General features: G+C 46.1%; 1 protein-coding gene across 2 annotated transcripts in view; it reads right to left on the reverse strand.

The window, feature by feature from the left end:
• Positions 1-24,872, reverse strand: part of ccnd3 (cyclin D3) — a 196,212-nt gene that overhangs the window by 24,584 nt on the left and 146,756 nt on the right. Inside the window, exons 1-2 of one of the 2 annotated variants that reach the window (XM_078420492.1) lie at positions 3,996-4,193; positions 2,628-2,843 (exon numbers count right to left, since the gene is read on the reverse strand). In XM_078420492.1, coding sequence (XP_078276618.1) covers positions 2,628-2,843; positions 3,996-4,193 — 414 coding nt within the window. Of the gene's footprint in view, positions 1-2,627; positions 2,844-3,995; positions 4,194-24,872 lie in introns of those variants that run through there. The other variant, XM_078420493.1, reaches the window with a different exon arrangement.

Consider the following 24,872-nt stretch of genomic DNA (forward strand, 5'->3'; position numbering starts at 1 on the left):
CAGAAGGGGCATGTACCCCGTGGGCAGAAGGGGCATGTACCCCGTGGGCAGAAGGGGCATGTACCCGGTGGGCAGAAGGGGCATGTACCCCGTGGGCAGAAGGGGCATGTACCCCGTGGGCAGAAGGGGCATGTACCCGGTGGGCAGAAGGGGCATGTACCCCGTGGGCAGAAGGGGCACGGACCCCGTGGGCAGAAGGGGCATGTACCCGGTGGGCAGAAGGGGCATGTACCCGGTGGGCAGAAGGGGCATGTACCCCGTGGGCAGAAGGGGCACGGACCCCGTGGGCAGAAGGGGCATGTACCCCGTGGGCAGAAGGGGCATGTACCCCGTGGGCAGAAGGGGCATGTACCCGGTGGGCAGAAGGGGCATGTACCCCGTGGGCAGAAGGGGCATGTACCCCGTGGGCAGAAGGGGCATGTACCCGGTGGGCAGAAGGGGCATGTACCCCGTGGGCAGAAGGGGCACGGACCCCGTGGGCAGAAGGGGCATGTACCCGGTGGGCAGAAGGGGCATGTACCCGGTGGGCAGAAGGGGCATGTACCCCGTGGGCAGAAGGGGCACGGACCCCGTGGGCAGAAGGGGCATGTACCCGGTGGGCAGAAGGGGCATGTACCCCGTGGGCAGAAGGGGCATGTACCCCGTGGGCAGAAGGGGCATGTACCCCGTGGGCAGAAGGGGCATGTACCCCCGTGGGCAGAAGGGGCATGTACCCCGTGGGCAGAAGGGGCATGTACCCCGTGGGCAGAAGGGGCATGTACCCCGTGGGCAGAAGGGGCATGTACCCCGTGGGCAGAAGGGGCATGTACCCCGTGGGCAGAAGGGGCATGTACCCCGTGGGCAGAAGGGGCATGTACCCGGTGGGCAGAAGGGGCATGTACCCCGTGGGCAGAAGGGGCATGTACCCCGTGGGCAGAAGGGGCATGTACCCCGTGGGCAGAAGGGGCATGTACCCCGTGGGCAGAAGGGGCCTGTTTCTGCTGTTTCCCTAAACGGAATAAATCTTTTTATTAAAAAATCCCTAAATAACATATCAATAGACAATAGGTGCCGGAGGAGGCCATTCGGCCCTTCGAGCCTGTACGCACCGCCATTCAATGTGATCATGGCTGATCATTCTCAATCAGTACCCCCGTTCCTGCCTTCTCCCCATACCCCCTGACTCCGCTATCCTTAAGAGCTCTATCTAGCTCTCTCTTGAATGCATTCAGAGAATTAGTCTCCACTGCCTTCTGAGGCAGAGAATTCCACAATATCCTACCAAGTCCAACTGCCCTGTAGGAGTTTTGATTGTAAATGCCAAAGAATAACTGGAAAGTGCTTACTGCAGATGTTGAGAAAGTTGTAACCTCAAACTTAAAATGCTTGAAAAACCAGATTAGATTTTTACTATTCCTTACACTAAAATATGCATGAGAAACAAACCTCAGATTAAATGCTGACCACATCTAAAACAATTAGGACATCCTGTGCATTAAATGCAAGGCAAATTTTGGTTGAATATTCAAATGCATTCCGAGCTCTCGCTTTGAACTGTCGATTGCACAGATTAGATAGACTTTGAAGGTAGACACGCCATGCTGGAGTAACTCAGTGGGACAGGCAGCATCTCTGGAGAGAAGGAATGGGTGACGTTGCAGGTCGAGCGAGACCCTTCTTCAGACTGAAGGTATCACAAAATGCTGGAGCAACTCAGCGGGTCAGGCAGCATCTCTGGAGAGAAGGAATGGGTGACGTTTCGGGGTTGAGACCCTTCTTCAGACTGATATCAGGGGAGGGGGAGATACATAGGTAAGGAAGTGTAAGTCCCGTGACATCAGTCTGAAGAAGTAAGAAAATAACTGCAGATGCTGGTACAAATCGAAGGTATTTATTCACAAAATGCTGGAGTAACTCAGCAGGTCAGGCAGCGCATCTCGGGAGAGAAGGAATGGGTGATGTTTCGGGTCGAGACCCTTCTTCAGACTGAACTTTCTCGCCCATTCCTTCCCTCCAGAGATGTTGCCTGCCCCGCTGAGTTACTCCAGCATTTTCTGCCTACCTTCGATTTAAATGTTTTCTTTTTTAGATAGACTTTCTTAGATAGACTTTGTTTGTTCAGGAATGAAGGGCAAAAGCGATTATCAATTGCAACGTTGCAAGAAGCGCTGTGCGATGCTGATTGCAAGTACTTTAAGGGCGTTGGGCGGAGTCTTCACACTTGCACTAGGTGGCACTAGAAACTTGGTGCTAAGTTAGTTTGCTCTGATCGATAACTGCAATCTCCGGGCGAATTATTCAACCCAGACTAAATAAACCCCTCCTTTTTTACTTCTTGACTGTTAACTCCCCCACCTCTCAACTCCATTCCAGGCAAGGGGCTGGCAGATCACAGTGCCATGTGAATGCAAAGGGTTTTTTTTTTTATAAAAAAGAAAGAAAAATAAATGTTTTTTTTAAAGTAAAAAAAAAAAGGAAATTGCAAAGTAATCTCTCTCTGACCCCCTGTCTTGTCCCAGGTGGGCAAATGCACAACAGACAGACACAGTACGCTGATCCCTTTGATTATAGGTAGGTGCACAAATTAAAAAGTTGCAGTGAAACCAAAAATTAAAAAAAGAAGAAAAGGGATGAAATGTTAGAATTACCAGCAGATCCTCCGGGGTGACTGAATTGTCTGTATAAATGCAAAGTTTATCGGCTGTCAGCGGGATCGTCTCTTTCAGTTTTGATGCTAAAAACATACAGACTGCACCTAGCAGCTGGAGGTGACATTTTCGAGTAGGAACCGAAGATAAAAATCTATCCAGATAATTCACAGCCAACAGAAAGACTTCCTCTTCGCATTTTTGCTCCTCGCACACCTAAAATAGGCAAAAACGACATGGGGGGGGGGGGGGGGGTAAGAAAAAAAAAAAGCAGGAGTCACTTAAAACATCCATTGCAACGTTGTTTATAAGCATGTCCTTAATATTGGCAACGTTGACTACTAACAAGCCTTTAGCAATTTGCAAAAACTGTTTAAAAAAAAATTCACCCCCCCCCCCCACCCCTTTCCCTCCTCTTTCGACCCCTTTTGCAACATGCACTAAATTCACTTTATTTTGCACGTTTTTGCATTCGTGCACAGCGTTCAATCCCGTGCCACTGCGATTTTTCTAAAAACATTAAAATTAAATTAACTAAAAAATAACGCGTGGTTGCCGGTAGAGATACCCTTTTGTTCGAAATAAAGTTTCAAAAAATCGTGAAAATTACATGGATTGGCCCACGGGGACAGTTTTCACATGTAAATAAAGAAGAAATCCTGAAGTTTGCTGGGGGCAAGAAAGTGACAACTAATTTCCCTGCAGAAGGGGAGATATTTAAAGGTATAATAGTGCATGGATTTTGGGGGTTGGTGCACGAAAGACTTTGCAACAGGGCAGTCGCAACACAAATGCAAAGGACAAGACAGTTATTGAGAGACAGCAAATGTCTTGCAGAATTATTAAGACATGCACACACACAACTCTGAGGGTCGCACGCTTTTTTATCCCCCCAGTGCAGAGAGGCGTTCTGATCAAAAACTCAATGGAGAAACGCAAAGGGGGAAAGTTTTTGAAGTTGAGTCAATATGGCGACAGCGTGTTGTTTATCAGCCATCATTGCCAGTCCTTATAAAAATTTGGAAAAGAAACACTTTCTTTTAAAAAATAAAATAAAAAATTCAGCACACTCCAACATTTGCATTGGGAGAAGGCGCCTGCAATTGCAACTTCTTTGATCAACATGCACGCCAGTCGCTACTTAAACGCAGAGACTATCTCCCCCATGCACTTTCAGACGCCTAATTCTAAAAAATAACTCTGGAAAAAATAAAATTAAATGCATGACACCCACCCCCTTGCAACCTTCCACGAGTGCTGTTTGCAAAGCTGCAGAGACAACTTGCACATCCACAAGCCTTGCAAACAGCACACAGATACAGCAATAACATTCACCACCACCCCCACCCACCCCCCCTCTTTTTTTACCTCCAGCATCCAAAATGATACCATTTTTCTCATGTAAGGCTCGATTTCCTTTTGCACACACTGGAAATAAGAGATCCGAGGAATGTATCTGTCCTCCGTCAGCAGGAGGTTCTGCAAGACTCTGTGATCGGAGAGGAGGGTCGGGTCGGGAAAGGCTCGCTGGATTTTCGGGGCAGCTTCCATGCAGAGTAGCTCCATGTCTGTGTGTGTGTGAGTATGTGTGTGTGAGTGAGTGAATGTGTGTGTGTGTGTGTGTGGTGCTCCCTCTGTATGTAGAAGGTCCTCTTTGCAAACGCCTTGCAAGAGCCTGCCCTCCCCACCCCCACCTCTGATTGACAGCTGTGACCCGGGAGCCCGGGAGGGAGGGGGGAGGGAGGAGGGGGTGTGGGGGGGGAGGAGGGGGGGGGGAGGGGGAGGAGGGGGGGGGAGGAGGGGGTGGGGGGGGGAGGAGGGGTGGGGTGGGGGTCGAAGGGCGGGGAGAGGCTGGATCACCTGCTGCCAACTTCTTTCCAACTTTTTCCAACTTTTCACGCAGAAAAACAGGAGGCCACTCGGCCCTTCGAGCCAGCACCGCCATTCAATGCGATCACGGCTGATCATCCACAATCAGTACCCCGTTCCTGCTTTCTCCCCATATCCCTTGATTCCGTTAGCCCCAAGAGCTCTATCTAACTCTCTCCTCAAATCCATCCAGTGAAACGGCCTCCACTGCCCTCTGTGGCGGAGAATTCCACAGATTCACAACTCTCTGGGTGGAAAAAGTTTTTCCTCATCTCAGTCCTAAACGGCCTAGCCTTTATTCTTAAACTGTGTGTGTGTGGCCCCTGGTTCTGGACTCGCCCAACATGGGGAACATTTTTCCTGCATCTAGCCTGTCCAATCCTTTAAGGCAGGATTTGCAATATGCAGGAATCTGCACACAAAAAAAAGAAAATCGCTTATTTTTTTTTCTCGCATGATTTTTAACCTCTCGGCAGAACATACAACCTCCCCTGACCTGACCCCTGGTCGACTGCTTGCATTCCCACTGTCTCACAAGGCTTAGCAAGCTCGGCACCTCCCCAACAACTCTCACCAACTTCTACAGATGTGCCGCGGAATCGGGAACAGCTCTATCCGAGACGACAAGAAATCGCAGGGAGTTGTGGACGCAGCCCAGACCATCACACAAACCAACCTCCCTTCCACTGACTCCATCTACACCTCACGCTGCCTCGGCAAGGCCAGCAGCATCATCAAGGACCAGTCTCACCCCCGGTCACTCTCTCTCCCACCGGGCAAGAGGTACAGAAGTGTGGAAACGCACACCTCCAGAATCAGCGACAGTTTCTTCCCGGCTGTTATCAGGCAACTAAACCATCCTACCACAACCAGAGAGCAGTGCTGAACTACTATCTACCTCATTGGTGACCCTCGGACTATCCTTGATCGGACTTTACTGGCTTTACCTCGCACGAAACGTTATTCCATTATCCTGTATCTGCACACTGTGAATGGCTCGATCATAATCACGTATTGTCTTTCCTCTGACAGATATGGGTCTCACAATACTCCGAATATGGTCTGACCAGTGCCCTTGTGGAGCCTCAGCATTACATCCCTGTTTTCGTATTCTAGTCCTCTCGAAATATATGCTAGTTTGCATTCTTTACTACCAAGTCGACTTGCAAATTAACTGTTAGGGAATCCTGCACCAGCAATCCCAAGTCTCTTTACACCTCCGATTTCTGAATTCTCTCCCCATTTAGAAAATAGTCTACATCTTTATTCCATCGGTTTTATCTTTCTGTACCATTATAGTTTGTTCATTTTTATGTGTATGTGTGTGTGCGTACATGTATATATGTATGTATTTATATATGTATATAACAACATACAGAACTTTTTTTTCCTTTTATTATACTGTCTACAGTGTACCATGTTTACATATTCTGTTGTGTTGCTGCAAGGAAGAATGTCATTGTTCTATCTGGGACAGATGACAATAAAACTCTCTCTCTCTCTCTCTCTCTCTCTCTCTCTCTCTCTCTCTCTCTCTCTCTCTCTCTCTCTCTCTCTCTCTCTCTCTCTCTCTCTCTCTCTCTCTCTCTCTCCCTCTCTCTCTCTCTCTCCCCCCCTCTCTCTCTCTCCCCCTCTCTCTCTCCCCCCCCCTCTCTCTCTCCCTCTCCCTCTCCCTCTCGCCCTCTCTCTCACACTCTCACTCTCACTCTCTCTCACTCCTTTGCAAAATACATGCCTGAATCAGGAATCCCCCCTTTATCCATTACTGAATCAATCATTGGTCCATATACATGTTTCAGAGACACACTTTTTCAAACTGAAATTTCTACTTACCACAAGGATGTTAGACAAGGTTAAATTTACATTTGCAAAATGTTCATTGCTCCTGCAATGGTCTATTTTAACTGTCGGGTTCATGGGATCTGGAGCGGGTAGGGACTTTTATACAATGCAAATCTACGCACATTAACAAGATAAAGTTAAATAAGATGTAACTTTTTGCTTTAGTTATTAAACGTTCTTCTGCAGTTGCTAAAATGATTAATAAGTTCCTTTATTATTACTGCAAAGACTGGGTAATTATCTCTTGTGAATCTTTGTACGTTAGGATCATGTGTAGTTACGTAAGCTGAAAGGAATTGTACGAAAATGTAGGTGTAATAAAGTCTAAAATATTGTAAAATGGTGCAAAGTGCTGGCAGCATGCCTACCTTATCTGCTGAGATACTCCAGCACTTTGTGCCTTTCTGTGTATTAACCAGCATCTGCAGTTCTTTAAATCTCTAAATTATTGCAAAGCTTTGATGGGTTGAAGGTGGATCAAATTAAGTCTTTGTTTTCTCCACAATTAAAATATCAACATGTAAGCTGTTAATAACTTTAAATATACTTGCAAAATGCCACTCACATGTGTTTGAATTGCTGTTAAAAATTGAAGAATATTCTCATAATCCATAATACAAGAAAAATGTTGATAGATTTTGTTAAGTTTGTTAATATTCTCCAATTTTTACAGTAATTCAAACACATGTGAGTGGCATTTTGCAAGTATATTTAAAGTTATTAACAGCTTACATGTTGATATTTTTGTTAAGTTTTGAACCAATTCACCAAAACTTTAAATCATTTATTTGTAAGAATTCTAAGAATTTAGACTCATTGAGTATTTTCCCTGCAATTTTTTTAGAAAGTCCTGTTGTGACATTTAAAAAAAATTGTGCTGATCTAAATATATAATTTTTAATAGTCATAAGTCATAGAATTTATGATTAATACAGGCTCAACAAATTGTATACTTAAGCAGAATAACGTGGCTTACAAATACGTATTCTGCACAAAGTTTTAATTGCAATGTTTAAACGTCTAAAAAGAAAAATACCTAAAAATACTTTAAAAATTAGTAAATTTAGGAGTAAAAACAACGAAATTAGTTTCAAATTGATAACAGTCTAATCTATTAGCCGTATTTTGAACCAAATTATGGCAATTACCTCTTTGAACTTTGGAATTCATTCTAAGTTTGGATTTGATGAGAACAAACGGAAAAGATTGATAAAGTTTGGATGATATAATTTTAGAAGATTGCGCTAGGAAGGACAATGAAAATTACTTGCTCCTACTTGCCTAAGAATCTGAATAACTAGATTAATAATATAACTAAAGGTCTGTGCATCTTTATTTTACCTAATGCTATGGAAAAAAAGAAGAATTTCATTTTGTAGCATCCAGCTAAGAAATCAAATATTCATTTATAACATCTATAACAATATAAAAATCTTTCTTTATGCACAATGCTTATATGTTTTCACTGAAATACTGTGAATCACATTGATGAAACTAATCTGAAAGATCAATTGGATAACTTTGATATTCCTAATCATGTCAATATAGTTCTGAAGATAGACACACAATGCTGGAGTAACTCAGCGGGTCATGCAGCATCTCGGGAGAGAACGAATGGGTGACGTTTCGGGGGACCCATTCCTTCTCTCCCGAGATGCTGCATGACCTGCTGAGTTACTCTAGCATTGTGTGTGTCTACCTTCGATTTCAACCAGCATTTGCAGTTTTTTTCCCTACTCAATATAGTTCTGTATTAATTGATCTTAAAACATTTTTCAAACTGTCCACTGTCAATATAATCAGAAATTGAAAGATTTTTTAAAAAAACGATAAACGAATAAAACCATTTATTTTATCCAGATCTTAAAGTTGTATGCTCAAATCTAAAGAATGATAGACAATAGACAATAGACAATAGGTGCAGGAGTAGGCCATTCGGCCCTTCGAGCCAGCACCACCATTCAATGTGATCATGGCTGATCATTCTCAATCAGTACCCCGTTCCTGCCTTCTCCCCATACCCCTTGACTCCGCTATCTTTAAGAGCTCTATCTAGCTCTCTCTTGTAAGCATCCAGAGAATCGGCCTCCACTGCCTTCTGTGGCAGAGAATTCCACAGATTTACAACTCTGACTGAAAATGTTTTTCCTCATCTCCGTTCTAAATGGCCTACCCCTTATTCTTAAACTGTGGCCCCTGGTTCTGGACTCCCCCAACATTGGGAACATGTTTCCTGCCTCTAACGTGTCCAATCCCTTAATAATCTTAAATGTTTCAATAAGATCCCCTTTCATCCTTCTAAATTCCAGTGTGAGGATGATGAGAATTCCATTGATGAGAATCTTCAACCTGTGACTGCAACATTGGTTAAGGAAATAATACATACTGCTAAACATTTATTGTCTTAGTTATTTTCCAGCATTAATGATGGAAAAGCAAATTGCATTTTTTGCACTTTAATGCAGGAGTTTATTGAAACAGCTAAGAAGTTAACGAATGAAACAAAAAACTTTGTGTAGGAAAATAACTGCAGATGCTGGTTTAAATCGAAGGTAGACACAAAATGCTGGAGTAACTCAGCGGGTCAGGCAGCTGTGGAAGTATTAAACCTTTAAAGTATTTTGTTTGGAGAGAAGGAATGGGTGACGTTTCGGGTCGAGACCTTTCTTCAGACTGATGTTAGGGGAGGGGGCGGGAGAAAGATAGGATGTAGTTGGAGACAGGAAGATTAGTGGGAGAATTGGGAAGGGGAGGGGATGGAAAGGGAGGGAAAGCAGGGACTATCTGAAGTTAGAGAAGTCAATGTTCATACCGCTGGGGTGTAAACTACCCAAGCGAAATATGAGGTGCCGTTCCTCCAATTTGCACTGGGCCTCACTATGGCACTGGAGGAGGCCCAGGACAGAAAAGTCAGACTGGGAGTGGGAGGGAGAGTTGAAGTGCTGAGCCACCGGGAGATCAGGTTGGTTAAGGCGATCGCCGAGCCTGCGTTTGGTTTCGTCGATGTAGAGAAGTTGACATCTGGAACAGCGGATACAGTAGATGAGGTTGGAGGAGGTGCAGGTGAACCTCTGCCTCACCTGGAAAGACTGTTTGGGTCCTTGGATGGAGTCGAGGGGGGAGGTAAAGGAACAGGTGTTGCATCTCCTGCGGTTGCAGGGGAAAGTGCCCGGGGAGGGGGTGGTTTGGGTAGGAAGGGACGAGTGGACCAGGAAGTTACGGAGGGAACGGTCTCTGCAGAACCAGAGAGGGGAGGGGATGGGAAGATATGGCCAGTAGTGGGATGAACAAAAAACTTTAAATCTTTAAAACAAAAAACTTTAAAGGTTTAATACTTCTAGTCTGACTACGGAGTGCTCGTAGTCGATGAGCTGTGGCTAAGGTGTAAATTTGAGCCAGTGATCCTATTTTTTAAAATAAAGCAATTTTCAACATCAGGACACCAACAATTCTTTTGATCCAGGCACATTCCTTCAAACACAAAACGAATGTTTCCTTTGAACAGTGCTGTATTTTATTTTTTCCGTATAAACCTCAACACTATAATATTCAATTACAATTTAATAGTATTTAATGCAACAATAGACAATAGGTGCAGGAGGAGGCTATTCGGCCCTTCGAGCCAACACCGCCATTCAATGTGATCATGGCTGATCATTCTCAATCAGCACCCCGTTCCTGCCTTCTCCCCATACCCCCTGACTCCGCTATCCTTAAGAGCTCTATCTAGCTCTCTCTTGAATGCATTCAGAGAATTGGCCTCCACTGCCTTCTGAGGCAGAGAATTCCACAGATTCACAACTCTCTGATTGAAAAAGTGTTTCCTCATCTCAGTTCTAAATGGCCTACTCCTTATTCTTAAACTGTGGTCCCTTGTTCTGGACTCCCCCAACATTGGGAACATGTTTCCTGCCTCTAATGTGTCCAACCCCTTAATAATCTTATACGTTTCGATAAGATCTCCTCTCATTCTTCTAAATTCCAGTGTATACAAGCCTAGTCGCTCCAGTCTTTCAACATATGACAGTCCCGCCCTGTAGCAAGAATATCCTTCCTCAAATTTGGAGACCAAAACTGCACACAGTACTCCAGGTGCGGTCTCACTAGGGCCCTGTACAACTGCAGAAGGACCTCTTTGCTCCTATACTCAACTCCTCTTGTTATGAAGGCCAACATTCCATTGGCTTTCTTCAATAAACTTAATCATTCATTCATACATTCATTCATATTATATTCAACTTTATCATTTCCTCAAATGCATTGAAAAAGTTCTTAAAATATAGTAATAATAATAATAATAATAATAATAATAATAATAATAATAATAATAATAATAATAATAATATTGCTTAAGATTCCTGTAGCTGTAGTTCTTTGTGTTTCCAAACTAATAATGGTTTTGGGTAATCCCTGCCAATCTTCTCTTGAGCTTGCCTTTCAATTATGTATTCCAGGGCTTGAATCTATCCAGCAATGATTTATGTTTAGGTTTAAGTTTCTCATTATTATCACATGTACCGAGGTACAGTGAATAGCTTTGCTTTGTATGCTGTCCAACTAATACTGTGCATAAATACAATCAAGCCAAACTCAAGTCCAATAGGCAGAGCAAAGGGGAAGATACAGTGTGCAGAATATAGTTCTCAGCGTTGTAGTGCATCAGTTCCACAGACAAAGTCCAATGTCCGCAATGGGGTAGAGGTGAATCGGACAGTAGCCTAGCTTATGGAAGGGCCGTTCAGAAGCCTGGATACCGAACGAAATTACATTTCCAGCAGTCACAGAACACAAAACAAAACTTCCTCTCTCTGTCCGTGGGCATGGGGGGGAAGAGAGAGGATGTTTTGTTGCCTTCCATCACAGTGAGGGGGTGTTTGGAGTCACTGTGATGGATGTTTGTGTTGGGGTCGTGTGTCTTGTGTTCTTTTTTTTGTGTTCTGTGACTGCTGGAAATATAATTTCATTCGGTATCTCGGTATCGAATGACAATAAAGCTCTGTATGTATGTATTCACTGATAGCAGAGGGGAAGAGGCTGTTCCTGAGTCTGGTGGTGCGCGCTTTCAAGCTTCTGCCGGACGGGAGCAGAGAGAGAAGAGGGAATGACCGGGGTGGGACACGTCTTTGATTTTGTTGGTTGCTTTTCTGAGGCAGCGTGAAGTGTAGATGGAGTCAATGGTGGGGAGTGTGGTCTGTGTGATGGACTGGGCTCCATCCACAACTCTCTGTGATTTCTTGTGGTCTTGGGCTCAGAGCTGATCCCAAACCGAGCTGTGATGCAAGCCGACAGTCTGCCCTCGGTGGTGCGTCTGTAGACGTTTGCGAGGGTCATTGGAGACATGCGGAAATTCCTCAGTCTCCAATGTTGTTGGTCCATGAGAGATCGTTGGTAATATTTATGCCAAGGAGTTTGATGCTCCCACCATTTACTGGAGAGAGAGAGTGAGGTCAAACTTGCAGGAGCGTGGGTGACCATCAGTTTATACTTCAGACTTCGAAGGCTGCAAACACGTTTATTTCTCTCCAGTGATGCTGCCTGACCCTCTGAGTTACTCCAGTGCTTGGTCCCTTATCTTTGGTATAAAGCAGCATCTGCGGTTCTTTGTTTCGAAAACAAGTTGGCAAAGCAGACTGCAAAGTGAATGGCAAAGTTTCGTTTAGAGATACAGCGCAGAAACAGGCCCTTCGGCCCACCGAGTCCGCGCCGACCAGCGATCCCCGCACACTAACATTATCCTACACATGCCCAGGGACAATTTACATTTATACCAACCCAATTAACCTACAAACCTCTACATCTTTGGAGTGTGGGAGGAAACCGAAGATCTCGGAGAAAACCCACGCAGGTCACGGGGAGAACGTACAAACTACGTACCGACAGCGCCCGTGGTCTGGATCGAACCCGGGTCTCAAGGGGCTGTACGGTGGTATCTCTTCCTCTGTGCCACCGTGCCGCCCTAAGTTATTTGGGAAGATGGCTTTGAAGTGGAAATACTGTAATGGTCAGAAATGATTGCGAAGGTTTAGAGGGATATGGGCTAAAAGCAGGAGGATGGGGCTAGTGTAGTTAGGGCGAATTCTGGGCATGGGCAAGTTGGGTGGAGGTTTCTGTGCTGTATGACTCTGTGATTCTATGAGCCAACTAGATGGGTTCCCACTGGCACAGAATTCGCTGGGTCTTATCTTGATTCAGGCAGAGTGCAGGAAGCCCCAGCTCCAGTGGGCAGGAGGAAGCCTATGACAACATTCTAGTTCAGGTGGCAGCAGGGAAAGTGAACCAAGGGAGATGAGAAATGTGGCGTGAACGTCAGAATATTTGCATTCTTTGGATCTTTGAAGTGGTAAAGGACAAGTTGAATCATCTGGTTTATTTAACTGAGGCATGTTATTCAGTAGGAAAATAACCTGCAGATGCTGGTTTAAATCAAAGGTCGACACAAAATGCTGGAGTAACTCAGCGGGTCAGGCAGCATCTCGGGAGAGAAGGAATGGGTGACGTTTCGGGTCGAGACCCTTCTTTCAGACTGATGTCAGGGGAGGGGGCCGGACATTTATCACAGTGAAAAGCTTTCTGTTGCGTGCTAACCAGTCAGCGGAAAGACAATACATGATTACAATCGATCTATTTACAGTGTATAGATACAGGATAAGGGAATAACGTTTAGTGCAAGGCAAAGCCAACAACGTCCAATCAAGGGTAGTCTCGATTTATAATCATGTATAGTCTTTTCGCTGACTAGTTGTCATGGAACAAAAAGCTTTTCACTGTACCTCGGTACACGTGACAATTTTTTACTAGCCTAAGATAAACCCTTGGAAAATAAAGTAACAAAATATGTTATAAAATAACAGGTGAATTATTAAAGGTTAACATTTGATAAAAGTCTATTTCCCTCCTGGGATAAATGAAGCTCTATCATATCATATTGTATCATATCATATTAGCAAATTTGCAGATGATACAAAGCTGGGTGGTACTGTGAACTGTGAGGAAGATGCTATGAGGTTACAGGGTGACTTGGACAGGTTGTGTGAGTGGGCGGATGCATGGCAGATGCAGTTTAATGTGGATAGGTGTGAGGTTATCCACCTTGGTGGTAAGAATAGGAAGGTAGATTATTATCTGAATGGTGTCAAGTTAGGAAAAGGGGACGTACAACGAGATCCGGGTGTCCTAGTGCATCAGTCACTGAAAGGAAGCATGCAGGTACAGCAGGCAGTGAAGAAAGCCAATGGAATGTTGGCCTTCATAACAAGAGGAGTTGAGTGTAGGAGCAAAGAGGTCCTTCTGCAGTTGTACAGGGCCCTAGTGAGACCGCACCTGGAGTACTGTGTGCAGTTTTGGTCTCCAAATTTGAGGAAGGATATTCTTACTATTGAGGGCGTGCAGCGTAGGTTTACTAGGTTAATTCCCGGAATGGCGGGACTGTCATATGTTGAAAGACTGGAGCGACTAGGCTTGTATACACTGGAATTTAGAAGGATGAGAGGGGATCTTATCGAAACGTATAAGATTATTAAGGGGTTGGACACGTTAGAGGCAGGAAACATGTTCCCAATGATGGGGGAGCCCAGAAAAAGGGTCCACAGTTTAAGAATTAGGGGTAGGCCATTTAGAACGGAGATGAGGAAAAACCTTTTCAGTCAGAGAGTTGTGAATCTGTGGAATTCTCTGCCTCAGAAGGCAGTGGAGGCCAATTCTCTGAATGCATTCATAGAGAGCTAGATAGAGCTCTTAAGGATAGCGGAGTCAGGGGGTATGGGGAGAAGGCAGGAACGGGGTACTGATTGAGAATGATCAGCCATGATCACATTGAATGGCGGTGCTGGCCCGAAGGGCCGAATGGCCTCCTCCTGCACCTATTGTCTATTATCTATCAGAAATAGACCTCAAAGGTATAGGTTCAGAAAATAAGCAGATATGTTCTCAAGGGTTTCATAACAGATGTACCCACAGAAAAAAAAATTAAAAACAGATTTATCTCAATTCAAAACATCAGCAATATTCAAGAAAATAACAATCAGAAACATCCTCCAACAATGAACTAATTAAATACAAAGTGCTGGAGGAACTCAGCGGGTCAGGCAGCATCTGTGGAGGGAATGGAAAAGTGACATTTTTGGGTCTGGATATCATATTCTTCAGTCTGAAGAAGGGTCCCAACCCGAAACGTCGCCTGTCCATTCCCTCCGCAGATGCTGCCTGACGCACTGAGTTCTTCCAGCACTTTGTGTTTTGCTCACGATTCCAGCAACTGCAGTTCCTTGCAGGTCCAACAATAAAAACAAATGTCCCACTAAGGAATAAATATCAGAAACATCCTGAGATACAAATGCCAAGTACAGGGAGTGAACACAAAGTGTATCGGACAAGCAGAAATACCAAACATGTTCAATCTGAATAAATCATCCGCAAAGCATAAAGGTGAAACACATCCTCATGGAGTTCACATCAGGTGCAACTAACTGCAGGGCATAAACACAGCACAAAGCCTCCTGGTATAAACATCATCTACACCTTCCGTGCGTCACGGTGGCGCAGCGGTAGAGTTGCTGCCTTACAGCGAATGCAGCGCCGGAGACTCAGGTTCGATCCTGACTACGGGCGCCGTCTGTACGGAGTTTGTACGTTCTCCCCGTGACCTGCGTGGGTTTTCTCCAAGATCTTCTGTTTCCTCCCACACTCCAAAGACGTATGTAGGTTAATTGGCTGGGTAAAATGTAAAAATTGTCCCTAGTGTGTGTAGGATAGTGTTAGTGTGCGGAGATCGCTGGGCGGCGCGGACTCGGTGGGCCGAAGGGCCTGTTTCCGCGCTGTATCTCTATAATCTAAATCTACAAAAATCTAAACCAGAGTGAAAAAAATCTTCTCCCCTCTCCCATCGGGCAAGAGGTACAGAAGTGAGTAAACGCACACCTCCAGATTCAGGGACAGTTTCTTCCCGGCTGTTATCGGAAAACTGAACCTTCCTATCACCAACTAGAGAGCGGTCCTGAGCTACCATCTACCACATCGGAGACCCTCGGACTATCTTTGATCGGAATTTACTGGACTTTATCTCGCACTAAACGTTATTCACGTTATTCCCGTTATCCCGTATCTGCACACTGTGCGCGGCTCGATTGTAATCGTGTGTTGTCTTTCTGCTGACTGGTCAGCACGCAAGGAAAGCTTTTCACTGTACCTCGGCACATGTGACAACGAACACTGAAACTCAATCAATAGGCGGGAAATGCATTCAATAGAATAAACATCAGATGCACAGGCGGCACGGTGGCGCAGCGGGTAGAGCTGCTGCCTCGCATCGCCACAGACCCTCGTTCCATCCTGATCTCAGATGCTGTCTGTGTGGAGTTTGCACGTTCTCCCTGTGACTGCGTGGGTTTCCTCCGGGTGCTCTGGTTTCCTCCCATGTCCAAAAGACGTGCGGGTTTGTAGGTTAATCGGCCCGCTGTAAATTGTCTCCCGGTGTGTCGGGAGTGGATGAGAAAGTGGGATAACACAGAACTAGTGTGATCGATGGTTGGCATGGACTCGACAGGCTGAAGGGCCTGTTTCCTTACTGTATGTTTTAATCCATCAATCTGAGGGGGGCAATCTTTTCACACAGAGGCTGGCTAGAGATGGAACGAGCTGGCACAGGAAGCGATAGAGGAAGACACAATTACTGGCTTTAAAAAAATAGATTTGCACAGAAGGATATGGATCTAATGCAGGCAAATGGAATTGTGTAGGAAGGAACTGCAGACGCTGGTTTACTTCAAAGGTAGACACAAAATGCTGGAGTAACTGAGCAGGACAGGCAGCATCTCTGGGGAGAAGGAATGGGTGACGTTTCGGGTCGAGGCCCTCCTTCAGACTGTGTAGTTTGGCATCCGGTCAGCATGAACGAGTTGGGCCGAAGGGCCTGTTTCCGTTCTGTACGACTCCGTAACTCAACGGATCCGCGAACAGATTGTTTCAGGAGAGAGAGTTTATTCGCTACTGGGGAAACGTTCTGGGAATGTCCTATTTTCTTTTATAAAGATAAACAGCACTGACAGCCAACTATTCTCTGCAAAATATTTTTGCATCCAAGCCGCGTTATCTGGTCTTCGCAGATTGGAAGTGTGAAATGTGGAAACTGGAGATAATACTTAGCAGGGAGCACCGCTTGAAACGGAGACTCGAAAAACTTTATTGAGGTCCGAAAAGGGGTGGCGCGGGGGCGCAGTGGTAGAGTTGCTGCCTCACAGCGCCAGAGGTTCGATCCTGACTACGGGCGCTGTCTGTGCGGAGTTTGTACGTTCTCCCCGTGACCTGCGTGGGTTTTCTCCGGGTGCTCCGGTTTTCTCCCACGCTCCAAAGGCGCGCAGGTTTGTAAGTTAATTGGCTTGGTGTAAAATGTAAATTGCCCCTAGCGTGTGTGGGACTGGTGTTAGTGTACAGAGACCACTGGTCGGTGCGAACTCGGTGGGCCGATGGGCCTGTTTCCGCACTGTATCTGTAATCCAAACTAAACTAAACTAAAGCTGATTTTTTGGAGGGATTAATAATTGCAATTTGATTGATCGATTGATTAAAAAAATAGGTTAGAAACAGGCCCTTCGGCCCACTGAGTCCACGCCGACCATCGATCGCCCGTTCACACTAGCTCGGTCTTATCCCACTTTCTCATCCACTCCCCTCACACTAGGGACATTTTACAGAGGGGCCGATTAACCTACAAACCTGCACGTCTTTGGGATTTGGGAGGAAACCGGAGCACCTGGAGAAAACCCACGTGGTCACGGGGAGATAGTGCAAACTCCACACAGACAGTACCTAAGGTGAGGATCGAACCTGGGGCTCTGAAGTAAATAACTATCAATAGTAATAATTAATGGAATTAAAATGAGATTGAGCAGAAGAGAGATATGAGTGTTTAATCGTCAGATGTACAGTGACATTTCTACTTGCAGCAGCCGAGGTCAGGGTCGAACCTGGGGCTCTGGCACTGTGAGACAGCAGCTCTACCCGCTGCATCATTGTGCCACCTTTTTACATGATTCGTTGGGACTCTAGAAGGACTTTCATTTTAAAAAAACCCACAGAGAGATAAAAATCACCGTGGTACCAACGAGAAGAGTCTGATTCATCAGAACGTTACCAAGTTCAAGAACGCCCAGTCTCTGGAGTGGGGACTTCAGTGAAGTCTTACAATTTAATGCTTCACACTCAATCTCATATTCAACATGTTTGTAATATAGGTGCTCCTCGACTTACGATACTTCGACTTTACGATGGTACAAAAGTGATCACATTCCAGGAGAAACCGTACTTCGGATTTTGATCTTTTTATTCCCGGGCGAGCAATGTGCATTTTGAACTTACGATATTTTCGATTTACGATGGGTTTATTGGAACGTTACGCCATCGTAAGTCGAGGAGCACCTGTACTATATTTCTAAATAAGTAGCTGGAAGACAACTTTGGGCTTTACAAAGCCAATTTAGTAAGAAAGAAAGATTCTGAACGTCTTAAAACTGTGGGCATGGTAGTGCAGGGAATAGGGGGCTATGGATCACATGCAGGCAGATGAGATCAATTTAACTTGGCATCATGTTCGACACAGACATTGTGGGCCGAAGGGCCTGTTCTTGTGCTTATACTGTTCTATGTTCTATGGATTTAGCTCTAGTACATCATATCATCGTGTGCTGTTAGTTATATTTTTTAAATTGAACACAATCAATGTCAGATTAGTTTTAGTTTGGAGATACAGCGTGGAAACAAACCTTTAGGTCCACTCAGTCCGCACCGACCAACGATCGCCCGTTCACCAATTCTCCCCTCCACACCAGGGACAGTCTACAGAAGTCAATTAACCAACAAACTTCCACGTCTTCGGAGTGTGGGAGGAAACCGGAGCACCCGGAGAAAACCCACGCGGTCACAGGTAGAACGTACAAACTCCGTACAGACAGCACCCGTAGTCAGGATCGAAGGCATTTTCGGCTCCACTCTTCCTCGGTCATCTGTGGCCCACCCTGCTTTGCTCTGGCCTTTTCCTACCTCCAGTTCCCTCCCCTCTACTTTCAGTCTGAAGAAGGGGTTCTGACCCGAAACATTACCCGTCTTTTTTCTCCACAGATGCTGCCTGACCCCGCCGAGTTACTCCAGCACTTTGTGCCTGTCTTTGGTATAAACCAGCATCTGCAGGTCCGTTCTACACACCCATCTACAAATGGGCAATAAAGTTAAATATACAACTCTCCCAAGTGTTAAGACAATAACCAATCAAATTGCCAACCAGTTTTCAGTCTGTCTGGTTGGTTTGGTATCAAGGTTGTTTCCCCGAATAACTTTCTTGCCCTGCCTTGCATTTTTGAGGTTTTAGATTTGAATTTTCATTATGGCGAAAGAGGGTTAACGAGTTTTTAAAGTGCTTTGAGTTTCACTCGCTTCCAGCCAAGCTGATCCTGGATGTTCTGTCTTCAGGTGGAGCCCAGTTCTTTGGTTCATGAGAAGCATTGGACCTGCCTCAACTTGTCTCGATCTTTGCGTCCAAACCAAGCGTCTGCAATGTCAGTGTCTCTTATTCTGCTAAAACCTTTTGGCAATATCTAACACCTTCATTGCGTGCAGCTAAGGTCGTCAACCGTCCCGTATTAGCCGGGACATCCCGTATTTTGGGCTAAATTAGTTTGTCCCGCACGGGACCGCCCTTGTCCCGTATTAGTAGCGTTGCCAACTTCCTCACTCCCAAATACGGGACAAGGTGACGTCACCGCCCCCGCGCCCCACGTGGCCTCACCCAGCCAGCGGCCACGTGCTCCCGCTCCACCAATGGCGGCCGCCATTGGTGGAGCGGGAGCACGTGGTCGCTGGCTGGGTGAGGTCACGTGGGGCGCGGGGCAGTGACGTCGCCCTTTGTCCCTTATTTGGGAGTGAGGAAGTTGGCAACCCTATGTGTAGTAGTCCGAGGAAGGGTCTCGACCCGAAACGTCACCCATTCCTTCTCTCCAGAGATGCTGCCCGACCCGCTGAGTTACTCCAGCTTTTTGTGTCTATCTTCCCAGTCAACGTAAACTGTTCGGAGTCGGAATCAGAATCAGAATAACCTTCATTGTCATCCAAAAAAACAATTTTCGTCTTTTGGACGAAATCCCGTCACCCACAGTCCCACAGTCCAACAATAAGATTCAATAAAAATAAGCAATAACACACACACAATCACAAACCAACACAAAACGAAAAAAAAAGAAACATCCATCACAGTGAGTCTCCTCCAGTCACCTCCTCACTGTGATGGAAGGCCAGAATGTTTTTTCTCTTCCCCTGCCGTCTTCTCCCGCGGTCAGGCTGTTGAGGTTGCCATGTCGTGGCGGTTAAAAGCTTCCCAAAACAATTACCTCCGAAATTGAACGAGGAACACTTATCTTTAGATTTTAGAGATACAGTGTGTAAACAGACCCTGCGGCCCACTGAGATTGTGCTGACCAGTGGTCAACCTGTACACGACCTCTATCCCACACGCCAGGGGCAATTTACAACCTACAGAAGCTAAATAACCATCAAACCTGCACGACTTTAGAATGTGGGAGGAAACTGGAGCACCTGGAGAAAACCCACGTGGTCACAGGGAGAACGTGCAAACTCTGTACAGACAGCAGCCGTAGTCAGTATTGAACCCGGGTCTCTGGCGCTGTGAGGCAGCAGCTCTACCCGCTGCACCACCGTGCCGTCCTGTTTGGAGATCTTTCTTTTTTAAACGTCGATTTGTTGCTTGAGAAGAGCCATTGAGCTGTAAGGACCAAACATGTCGATGGTAGACACAAAGTGCTGGAGTAACTCAGCGGGTCAGGCAGCATCTCTGGAGAACAAGGATAGGTGACGTTTCTCAGATTGCTGGAGTAACTCAGCAGGTCAGGCAGCATCTCTGGAGAACAAGGATGGGTGACGTTTCAGGTCGGGACCGTTCTTCATACCTGAAGAAGGAGCCTGAAGAAGGGACCCGACCTGAAAGGTCACCCATCAATTTTCCCCAGAGATGCTGCCTGACCCGCTGAGTTGCTCCAGCATTTTGTGTCTATATTTGGTGTAAACCAGCACCTGCGGTTCCTCGTTTCTACATTATGTCCATGGCAACTGTGAGATTCAGTTTTGAATGTGCAAGACTTGGATCACAAATCCACTGGAAGCAGTCCAGACATCACACCTCCCTTCCACTGACTCCATCTACACCTCACGCTGCCTCAGCAAGGCCAGCAGCATCATCAAGGACCAGTCTCACCCCGGCCACTCCCTCTTCTCCCCTCTCCCATCGGGCAAGAGGTACAGAAGTTTGAAAAAGCACACCTCCAGATTCAGGGACAATTTCTTCCCAGCCGTTATCAGGCAACTGAACCGTCCTCTCACCAACTAGAGAGCGGTCCTGACCTCCCATCTACCTCACTGGAGACCCTCGGACTCTTTAGTCGGACTTTACTGGACCATATCTTACACTAAACGTTATTCCCTTTATCCTGTATCTGTCCACTGTGGACGGCTCGATTGTAATCACGTTTTGTCTTTCCGCTGACTGGCCATCACGCAACAAAAGCTTTTCACTATACCTCGGTATACGTGACAATAAACTCAACTAAAACTAATCGAAGAAAGAGTAACCTCGATACAGTTTGAAAAAGGGAAAATTTGCAAACCTACTTGATGGGAAATACCATGGGTAAATAGGACGGGAAACTGGTACAAAAATGGCACCGTGCTTTCTCTGAATGAGTCCTTAATCGCATTGGGTTAGGTTTAAGTGAATCTCAATCTCTGTTTAAGAAGTGTATCGGGGAAGATACAGTCTGAATCTACTGGTGCAGTGAGTGGAACCTTGGACTTTCCAAGCCAATGATTCATCGTCTACGCCGAGAATAAATGCAATCGTTTTCTTGGTGTTGAATCATAATGTACTTTTGAACAGATTCAGATTGCCCCTACCTACAGTCTACCTCAGAGCCAGTGAGTCAACCAACCATTTGTAGGAACTGCAGGTGCCGGCTTACCAGAAAAAAAAGACACAAAGTGCTGGAGTAATTTTTTTTTCTCGTTTATTAACACTGTTTACAGGTCATAGAAACATAGAAAGATAGAAAATAGGTGCAGGAGGAGACCATTTGGCCCTTCAAGCCAGCACCGCCATTCATTGTGATCATGGCTGATCATCCACAATCAGTAACCCGTGCCTGCCTTCTCCCCATATCCCTTGATTCCGCTAGCCCCCAGAGCTCTATCTAGCTCTCTTTTAAAAGAAAGTACTATGTTTACATATTCTGTTGTGCTGCAGAAGTAAGAATTTCATTGAAGATAGGCGCAAAATGCTGGAGTCACTCAGCGGGACAGGCAGCATCTCCGGATAGAAGGCAAGGTGAGAGGGAGACAGAGATAAGGAAGGGTAGGGCGTGAAAATGAGACATCAAAGGGGATGGAGTTCAAGGAAACTGTAGAATAGATCATTGTTATCGAGGTAACAATTTCATTGTTCAATCTGGGACAGATGACAATAAAACACTCTAGACTCTTGACGCAAGAGTCAGGACTCTAAACTCAGCGGCTCAGGGTGCATCTTCCCCCCCCCTCCCCCCCACCACAACCAGTCTGATGAAGGGTCCCGACCTAAAGCGTCGTCTGTCCATTCCTTCCGCGGATGCTGCCTGACTTGCTGAGTTCTTCCAACACTTTTGTGTTTTGCTTTATGGACCTGTAAACATGATCTGAAAATGGAAGCAGATGCAATGGGACATATCAATGAAGAATTGGATAAATATATGAAGGGGGTGTAATAAGGTCATAAGGTCATAAGAGATAGGAGTAGAATTAGGCCGTTCGGCCCATCAAGTCTACTCTGCCATTCAATCATGGCTGATCTATCTCTCACTCCTAACCCCATTCTCCTGCCTTCTCCCCATAACCCCTGACACCCGCACTAATCAACAATCTATATATCCTTGCCTTAAAAATATCCACGGACTTGGCCTCTACAGCTTTCTGTGGCAATGAATTCCAGAGATTTGCTGCCCTCTGACTAGTGAAAGTTCTCCTCATCTCATAGACAATAGACAATAGGTGCAGGAGGAGGCCATTCAGCCCTTCGAGCCAGCACCGCCATTCAATGTGATCATGGCTGATCGTTCTCAATCAGTACCCCGTTCCTGCCCTCTCCCCATACCCCCTGACTCCGCTATCCTTAAGAGCTCCATCTAGCTCTCTCTTGAATGCATTCAGAGAATTGGCCTCCACTGCCTTCTGGGGCAGAGAATTCCACAGATTCACAACTCTCTGACTGCAAAACATGCCGACTAAAGACAAACAACTTCACTTAGCAAGCAAGGGGACAGAGGGAGTAGTCCGTGTTAGTCCAACAACTTCTGGAGTATTGTATGCAGTTTTAGACAATAATAGACAATAGGTGCAGGAGTAGGCCATTCGGCCCTTCGAGCCAGCACTGCCATTCACCGTGATCATGGCTGCTCATCCACAATCAGTACCCCGTTCCTGCCCTCTCCCCAAATCCCCTGACTCCGCTATCATTAAGAGCTCTATCTAGCTCTCTCTTGAAAGCATCCAGAGAATTGGCCTCCACTGCCTTCTGAGGCAGAGAATTCCACAGCTTCACAACTCTCTGGGTGAAAAAGTTTTTCCTCATCTCCGTTCTATCCTACACACACTATCCTACACACACTAGGGACAATTTACACATGCACCAAGCCAATTTACCTATGAACCTGTACGTCTTTGGAGTGTGGGAGGAAACCGAAGATCTCGGAGAAAACCCACGCAGGTCACGGGGAGAACGTACAAACTCCGTACAGACGGCACCCGTAGTCGGGTCTCTGGCGCTGCAAGCGCTGTAAGGCAGCAACTCTACCGCTGCGCCACCGTGCCGCCTTTGATGACTTGAGACTTGATCTCACGGGATTTCATGATGTTTAGTTATTCAGTGCGTGACAGAGAGACGACTGGCTGTGCCCTACGCACCAAGGGCGGATGGGGTCCAGAAAAAGAGAGAACTGAAATCAGTAAGACAAAGATAGACCAAAGTATGAAATTGATTTAATTGAATGGAATCTAGTTTAGATTAGTTCAGTCTGAAGAAGGGTCTCGTCCCGCAACGTCGCCCATTCCTTCTCTCCAGAGATGTTGCCCGTCCCGCTGAGTTACTCCAACATCTCGTGTCTATCTTCAGGTCTAGTAGTCTGGGTTTAGTTTGGAGATGGGGGCGGCACGGTGGCGCAGGGGTGGAGTTGATAGCGTCAGACCCACGTTCGATTCTGACTACGGGTGCTGTCTGTACGTTCTCCCTGTGACCACATGGGTTTTCTCCGGGTGCTCCGGTTTCCTCCCACACTCCAAAGGCGTGCAGGTTTGTCGGTTGATTGTCTTCCGTGATATTGTGAATTGTCCCTAGTGTGTGCGATAGTGCTCGTGGTCGGGCTGATCGTTGGTCGGCGCGGGCCCGGTGGGCCGAAGAGGTATTGTTTCCACGCAGTCTCTCTAAAATCTAAAGTTTCGCTAAAGTCTAAAAGATACAGCTTGGAAACAGGCCCACCGAGTCCATGCCGACCATCCATCACCCGTTCACACTAGTTCTGTGTTATCCCACTTTCTCATCCACTCCCTACACACTAGGGGGGCAGTTTACAGAGGGGCCGATTAACCTACAAACCCCGCACGTCTTTGGGATGTGGGAGGAAACCGGAGCACCCAGAGGAAACCCACGCAGTCACGGGGAGAACGTGCAAATGGACTATGTTTGATCGGACTGTACTGGACTTTATCTGGCACTAAACAATATTCACACTGTTCCATTTATCCTGTATCTGTACACTGTGGATGACTCGATTATAATCATGGATTGTCTTTCTGTCGACCTGTTGGCACACAACAAAAAATCTTTTCACTGTACCTCGGTACATGTGACAATAAACTAAACTAGACTAAACTATACTAAACTCCACACGCAGATAGCACCCGAGCTGAGGATCGAACCTGTGTCTCTGGCACTGTGAGGCAGTGGCTGTAAGCTGCACCACTGTGCCGCCAGTGTACGCCATATAGTTCCTTGGCATTAATGTCAGGGCCAGTGACTGTAACTCTCCGAGTGGAGTTTGTAGCAAATCCCATTCTTCAGAGATCGCTAGTTTATTTTCTCTCAACATGAGAGGAATAGATCGGGTAGATGTACAGAGTCTCCTTCCCAGAGTAGGGGAATCGAGGACCAGAGGACACAGGTTCAAGGTGAAGGGGAAAAGATTTAATAGAAATCTGAGGGGTAACTTTTTCGCACAAAGGGTGGTGGGTGTATGGAACGCGCTGTCAGAGGAGGTAGTTGAGGCAGGGACTGTCCCAACGTTTAAGACACAGTTAGACAGGTACATGGATAGGACAGGTTTGGAGGGATATGGGCCAAATGCGGGCAGGTGGGCCTAGTGTAGCTGGGACATGTTGGCCGGTGTGGGCAAGTTGGGCCGAAGGGCCTGTTTCCACACTGTATCACTCTATGACTCTATGACTCTAAATACTCAC

Source organism: Rhinoraja longicauda, chromosome 24 (genome assembly GCF_053455715.1).
Source record: "Rhinoraja longicauda isolate Sanriku21f chromosome 24, sRhiLon1.1, whole genome shotgun sequence".
NCBI lineage: Eukaryota > Metazoa > Chordata > Chondrichthyes > Rajiformes > Arhynchobatidae > Rhinoraja > Rhinoraja longicauda.